The sequence below is a fragment of the Artemia sp. Qi Xiang Cuo genome, chromosome 3, assembly GCF_049724085.1.
Source record: "Artemia sp. Qi Xiang Cuo chromosome 3, ASM4972408v1, whole genome shotgun sequence".
NCBI lineage: Eukaryota > Metazoa > Arthropoda > Branchiopoda > Anostraca > Artemiidae > Artemia > Artemia sp. Qi Xiang Cuo.
In genome coordinates this window covers 46,337,908-46,345,704 of record NC_142796.1, presented here as the reverse complement: position 1 = coordinate 46,345,704, position 7,797 = coordinate 46,337,908, and the positions used below count along the sequence as shown (strand labels likewise).

Sequence of the window (7,797 nt, the reverse complement as noted above, 5' to 3'; positions counted from 1 at the left end):
CAGTAGTATCACGGGAATTAATGCGTTTTGGATTTCTACATGGTGCCTTAAAAGCTTACTAGGAGTAGCCAATCTGCACAGCTGCTTAATGGTACAACTCATGATTCACTCCTTGCTTTTCATGACACGCAGGGAAAAGCCATGTCTTGTTACTTGTCCGTGGTTATGATCATGAGAATTCGTTTGAAATGTGAATTTCCTTCAGCGAACGGCAGGTAATTTAAAATTCAATAGCATGTCTTCGTCTGGTGATGTATCATCCTACTAAGGATACTATAGACATTTTATTTGATGCATGCCTAACCTATGAACCAGGACAGATGGAACCCGTAGATTTTCTAGAAGAAAATTCTACATCTAGTGACTTTCCTGGATCAGTGGTTTGGATACTAGGCAAAGATCATGTTTTACCAAAGTGTAAGTTTTCTTGGGGAATCTTGGTTTAGGCCTGGCATTTAATGTCAACAAATATTAAATTCGGTACTGATAAATGTTTTAGTAATTAGGTACATATGCTAGCTAAAAGATGAAAACACACTTGACATAGCCTACCTTTTAAAACAGTAAATTTGCAGTTTTCAATATAGGCTAATTTAACTAGGATGAAAGTTGATACATCAATTCATGCTTTTTCTTATACTCTTCCAAAGTCCTACAGTTATTCCTAGGACAGAGTCAGTAGCCTATAGATGCAGGGTTGGTCCTCAACATAAGGAAGCATATTAAGAAAACAATTCTTACTTCATAATATACAGAATTATCCTAGTTAACACATTTTGCAGGAGGAGAACCTTTATTTTCACTTCTTTTTCCAGCACATTTTAATTATTTTTGTCCTGTTTTTAAGTCTTGAAAATCATTTATAAACTAACACCCAAGTGCCATCTAACTAACTGTATGCAAAATATGTTAGCTACAGTTATTCTGCATATTATGCATATTATGAATTTTTTTTCTTAACATTTATCCTCCTCTACAGGTCCTTCTCTAGGCTTATACCAGGAATGGTAGGCTAATTATTATTTTCCTTAGTCTTAATAGTAAAATGCTAATTTAAAACAAATTATTGGAATTCTTAAAAAGAGCCTAATACCCTTGGAAATGACATCCTAGCAAACTAGTGTCATTTTTGAGGAGTTTCTAGCTCTTTTTTAAAAAAATTCTGCCAATGTGTTTTCAAAATAAAACTTTACTGTTAAGACCAAAGGAAATAATATTATTATTCCTGAAGCAGCTAAAAATGGCAATTCTTTTTCCCTAGCCAGTTTTTCTTAGAAACATGATTTAAACATTTTGGCTGTTATCTGCTGTTTAGAGCCCTTTAAAGGCTCAAAGTGTAATTTACCCCAGAAATGGTTGTCAAACTAGTTTTTCTCTTGGGTGTTAGCTGTTGTTCTTTTTATATGGTTTTATTTTTTTTTTCTTGAAGTTTTTTTGCCTGTACATGAAGTCAAAATATATATTTTTTTATTGTTTAAAGTTTTGTTGTTGTCTTTTTTGTGTTTTTGTTCCACTGCTTTATTTAAATTAAATTAATTTTTCTTTTTTAAATTCTATAGATGGGTAATAGCAGATTCAGGATTTTAGGAAGGGGGGGATGGCTTGTTGCAAAAAAATCCCATTCTACCATTCTAAATTAAGCCTAAGATACTTACTGATATTGAAAGTTGCATTCATCTGCTTCTATTTGTCATTCAGTTACAAGGCATGTTTTTTAAGTAAGTACCGTTTTGGAATTTTAAAAAAGACATACAAAGATATTGCAATAATTTTATTTTTACATGAAAGCCTATACCTTAATCTACTTTTCTAATTAATTTATGTGAATATTGAGGCACTTGTCATAACGTGGCACCAGTTTTTCAATACCCTCCTTATTAAATTCTGCTGCCTGATTTGTATCACAACTGTTTTGAGTTTGTTATCATCTTGAAGACGCTGACCATCCAGGTGTTTCTTCAAGTGCAGGAAAAAATGGTAGTTGCTGGGCACCAGATCAGGGCTGTATGGTGGATGATCTAGAGTTTCCCATTGAAAAGATTTGATGAGATCTTTGGTCCAATTAGCCACATGTGGACGGGCACTGTCATGCAGCAAAACGACCCCCTTACTCAACTTGCCATGTCTTTTGTTCTGGATTGCACAATGCAAATTGTTCAATGTCTCACAATAAGACGCTGCATTGATTGTCTCATTACAAGGCAGAAACTCCACTAGCAATACTCCTTTTTTGTCCCAAATTACTGTGCACATGATTTTCTGGGCAGAAATTGTTTGCTCAAACTTCACTTTTTTGGGTGATGATGAATTTCGCCATTCCATGGATTGTTGTTTTGATTCTGGTGTGACGAAGGCCACTCATGTCACTCACAATGTTTTTTCCGTAAATTTCACAGATCTCACGATGAATATTGATCAGTTTTACGCCTTTAGCACTAAGAAATCGTATAACAGCCCGTACTTCACAATTGGCGGGATTCATGATTGTTGGAGGCATCTTAAACACTTAGTAAACAATGTATACAATGCAGAATCCGACTGTAATGGCGTCAGTGCGTAGACAAGAGATGTAGGTAACCAGCACGCATGTGCAGAATGCCCACCATAGCGCTGCGGCAGCAGAATCACACAACAGTACTTCTTAAAAAAACATGCCTCGTATTATTTCTATAAAGCTATCCACAAAACCACATTTATAAAATCACTATCAATATTATATAACAAATTCTAGCCTCCTATTCCCACTATTAGCAAATCTATCAATAATGCTTTCTACACTTATGACAATATCACGGTAAACGTGAAGAAGGGCAAGTCTGTTGAGTCTTTCCTCTATTATTTTATTTCTTAGCCATGTTTTCAATCTTCTCAAGGTAGAAAAACTTCATTCAACAGATGCCATGCTGACAGGTAGGGTCATGAGGATCTGCAAAACTGCTGAAATATTGGGAAAATATAAGCATTGCAGTTGTGTTTCTGTAAAGTTTCTCCTAGTGTTTCAGGCTACATTTGCCTGCATTGCTTTCTCTTAGACAAACCCATAGAGCTTTCTATATTTTCACTTCTCTATTCAGGACAGATTCACAGACCGTTTGGGAGAGGAAACCAATCACTGACCAGTATTACACTGATAAGCCATGAATTGTATCAGCAAATTATTTTTGTTCATTTCTATACAATTTATTGGCATGAACACACTGAGTTTGAAAGTGACCAGCATTTCTACAGGAAAACAGCTCTCTAAGTCTGAAATAGTTGTGTCCAACAGGGGAATAAAAACTGAATGTCTATGATATTCCTCATGTGAATTGAATGGCACATTGACCCAATTCATTTACTTTTTGATATCATTGGGACTGTTATTTCTAAACCTAGCTCAATTTCTGCTTTAGTTACCTTGTCAAATGTTTTTTTTTAACTTGCTTTCACTCTATCAATGCTTGACTTCCAACTGGGTAAGAAGGTCCTTGACATGGCTTACTGCTGATACAAGGCCCATGTTCTTCTTCTGAAATAGTTGGCTGAGTGGTAAAAACAGTCCAGTTATGTTACTAAGAGTGTAAATGGTTGCTATCAGATTTGAGGATGTGACAGCAGTCAATAATTTTGCTTTTGTTGCAGTTATGCATTCTGCCCAGCCACTGATGATCTCAAGAGCTTCCATGATTTTAGGTAACTCTACCACAAACTACATTAAGGAATTGTAAACTTTTGATCCAGCGTGTTTCACACATGCAAGATAGTTGTGATTCTATTTCTCTGGTTAAAGCATAATTGTGCCTTACAGAAGCCCCAAAAAAGTAACTATTTCTTTTATTACTCTGGTGCAATTTCTAACACTCTGGACAGAAAAGGTTTTTGACATAGAAAGATTTAGAGCATGGTTGAAACATGGGCAACGCAGGGCAATCTTTACTACCTTTTCAACTTGTTTTACTGCACCACAATGTTCTGAAACTATCATAGCACATCCATCAGTGCCTATGCTCACACAATTTTCCAAATGTAGCCCAAGAGATCAAAGAAAATCCAACACAACATTTCCACATGTTTCCCCTTTAATGATCAGTTCAAAGTTTCCAATGCTGTCCAAGTAACATGTTTTGTGTAGGTCTAATAATTCAGTAAAGTCCTTGTGTTTTGTTCAATTGTAATTGAAGCAAAGGACAATACTTAGTTGTGACTCATGTGACACATCTGTTGTTTCATCAACAACCACACAGTAAAACTTGGCAGAATGAACTTGTGCAAGAATTTCTCTAAGAATCTCTTTAGCACCACATTGAATTAATTCATTCTACATTGTTTTGCTTATATAAGTAGCTTTTGTACATGAGCTTTCTAAATATTGTTTTAAAGTGACATCATTTGTATTTACATGGTACCTTAAAAGTTTCTACAAATAATTGATTCTACAATTGGTTTCAATTTTGCTCTGTTTTCCTGCACTTTTTGGCTGTGTTGTTTGTTTACAAGGCTTAAAGTGCTGGTTTCAGGGCTATTATATTTTAGAAGGAAATGTTTGACTGCATCAACTGAATCATGGTGGTACTGATTATTTTCATGAGACAGCAAGTTGCTGTCTTCTCCAGTTAGCTTAGAAAATGTCACAAGGGGCATTTTACCAAGTTTTGCAATTGATTGGAGCCTCCCACCGCTTGGACGTTAAACAAAACCCAATATTTACAGAATAGGCCTCTCATCTTATTTGAGAGTGGTAGCCAATGCAGTTCTTTCAAGCAAGTATGATTGAAAAATCTTTTTTTGTTCCTGCCCTGCTTCTTGTGAACTGAATAGGGGAAGCTGTAGTTAGATGGCAGAATCTAAGGGTTCTGAAGCAATTGGTATTGCATGTAATTATCCAGTTTTTCAATTCTATCAATATGGTTTCCAATATCATTTTTGCAGAAAGTGCTTATATTTTTGATGCTTGTGTTAGGCTCGGGGCTACACACTTCAGTTGATGCTAAAGAATCAGCCATAGTTTTGCCATTTGTCACAGCATTGGAATCACTGTCAACACTTAAGTTCTATAATAGGGGGTAGAAAATGACCGCTCCACTCCCTATGGGAGAAAATGAAATAGATTAAAGTAATAGGTTTGAATTGTTTTATGGGGTAATTAATTTGGGTTGGGGAGTCGATTGTCCAAATGCGTAGCCATACTTCTTATAGTTGTTTCTTGGCTAAGTTCCTCTAGTGTTATATGGTGATCAGATTCCTTGGGAGCGCTACCTGTGGAGTAAAATTGAACTAGTTACCTACTATGATACGAGATACAGGCATATAATAAAAACAAACACAAATAGAAAAGTAATAGGATAGGTTTATTAAGACTTACATTTGGGTATACAGCAATGTATGTGTATAAGCAAAACTTCAATTCAACCGTACTGACAGTCAGAATGATAATATCATAATAGATCATAGAATAGTCTAGTAGTGCCCAAAAACACTTTTTCATCACTATATAACACGAGTCTTGATTCTGTGCATTAATAGCTATTTCACAATTGGCTCAACTCCTTTTGGAGGGCCCCCTACTTTATTCTTATGCTGACAAAATAAGATCATTATGCTGACTGATTACCCAATAGTTTTTGTCAATATTTTGATCATTAAATGCTCACATTCCTAAGAGAACCTCCAAACTTAGTTTCAAACAATGTCCCACTATTTTTTTGTTGAATACTTCTGCAAAATTCAAATCCATCTCATTAGCTTTGTACTTGCAAAAAACCCGTAGTTTTTTGTTTTTCAAATCTGTCAATAGCGTTTGGAAATGTTCAAGTCTCTTTTGTTTTGTAGAACAAACAATGTGAAGTTTTACAGAGTACAACAGAGTATTCTTGAAATTCCTCAAGCTGTTATGCAAAAATTAATCATCTTTTACTTGGTACTTTAAAGGGATATTTGGCTGACAATAAAACGCAGTTTTTCTTTTGTTGATTAGACTTTAGACTCAAGTTTGAAACAGGATTTAAACTCAATTAGGGGGAGTTTAATTTATATCAGAAGTATTTTTAGAAGGAAATAAGTTTTTCGTATTTTAAGTACATATTACATATTATTCATGGTACAGTTCTCATAACAAACAAATAAGCATTCAAATGGGGGAAAGTCCATTTATTTAGACAATGAAAATAGGTACAAAAGTCTAGATATTTTGATCACATATGCACCAATTATCATCACAAGAAATACTAAAGTGTTAAAATAAAAACTAACATATTTATGCAAAACAAAATAATTAACTTCTGGGTCATTCACTAGATTTTTCTGAGAGAGTTAAAAAACAGGGTTCATTCAAAGTCTTGAGATGTAAATTTTCTTCTTTAATCTTGCCTAAATGTAAAATGAATTTCCAATGAAGATGGCAAAGTCTTCTGTGTCTTCTAATTGCAAAAGAAATGTTGAATTTATAGTTGTATACTTGATTGGTCTTGTTTCCCTATATATACAACATATATATGCGTCTCATTTCCCCATATATGCATCATATTTATGAGGAAATGAGACCAATCAAGTATACAACTACAAATTCAACATTTGTTTTCTACAACTTCATAAATTCAACATTTCTTTCCAGAAGTTAATCATTTTGTTTTGTATAAATGTATTAGTTTTTATTTTAATGATGTAGTATTTCTACTGATGATGAAAACCTGCGTTGATCCAGCGTTGATCTCAAAATCAAGTCACAGAAATATAATAATAGAACTTTTTGTGCATGTCAAGGGGGGTGGGGGGTGGTCACCCCCTGCCCGTCCCCCTGGATCCGCTAATGTATATGGGACTATCAGGAGGGGATGTACTGTGAAAAGAGCATCTATGATATTCAGAAAGAACATAAAATAAAGAATCTAACAGTACAACTTTTATTCATTTAAAATGTTTCCTTTAGAAATGGGTATGCACTCGACTTGTATTAATACTTTGTAATCTTAGCTGAACCTTTGCAAGGAGAGGATGCTCAATAAAATTTTATGAACATATTTTCTTTTGTGATTTTAGTTTGACAATTTTTTTATTGATGACTTAGAATAGGTGTTTTTCCATTATCTAGCAAAAATACTCAATCATAGTTGATCAACAAGCCATTCCCCTTTGCTTTGTGAATTAGTCTTGTCGTCAGCGAAGTGTTTTGGCAACCATGAAAACCTTTTTGATCAACAATTGCTGTTCAAATTGACCCACAAAAAATAAAAGCTAGTGGTGGATTTTGTTGGTGAAAATTGGCAGCACAATTTAGATTGAAATCAGTCTTGTCATCAGCAAAGTGTTTTGGTAGCCGTGCAACCAGGCTAATGCCTCTATAATTACCAAACTTAATCTTATCACCATTCTTATGCAGGGGTTTAATTAGGGTTTTTCTAAAATCTCTAGGTACTTCCCCTTTTTTCAGAAATCATATTAATAATCTTCATTAACTTATTTCTAACCTCATAGCCACCATATTTAAGAAACTCATTTACAACACTATCAGCACCTGGGGCTTCATTTTTTTTAATCCTTTTGGTACTATCACTAATTCTTCCTCAGAAAAGAAATCTTTCTTCACATCCAAGGGGTCACAAACTTCTTCATTTTCCTCTATATTCCACCTCATTTTCCTCATTTTCCTCATATTCCTCATTTCCTCATATTCCTCATTTTCCACCTGTAACTCTATCCTGGTTTAGCACATCTTCAAAATATTCTACCCCTCTCTCTTTTCTTATCACTATGTGTGGCCCCGTTCCTATCTTTAACCAGGACAAGTCCAGATAGACTACTCACTCTCAGCTTATTAACATG

The 7,797-nt window shown here is 34.6% G+C and overlaps 1 protein-coding gene across 1 annotated transcript in view; it reads left to right on the top strand.

Moving 5' to 3' along the window:
• The first annotated feature begins 228 nt into the window (after positions 1 to 228).
• LOC148954172 (cysteine protease ATG4A-like) overlaps positions 229 to 7,797 on the top strand; it is a 73,787-nt gene continuing 66,218 nt past the window's right edge. Inside the window, exon 1 of the mRNA XM_089086189.1 lies at positions 229 to 417. Coding sequence (XP_088942315.1) covers positions 252 to 417 — 166 coding nt within the window. The 5' untranslated portion in view covers positions 229 to 251. The remainder of the gene's footprint in view (positions 418 to 7,797) is intronic.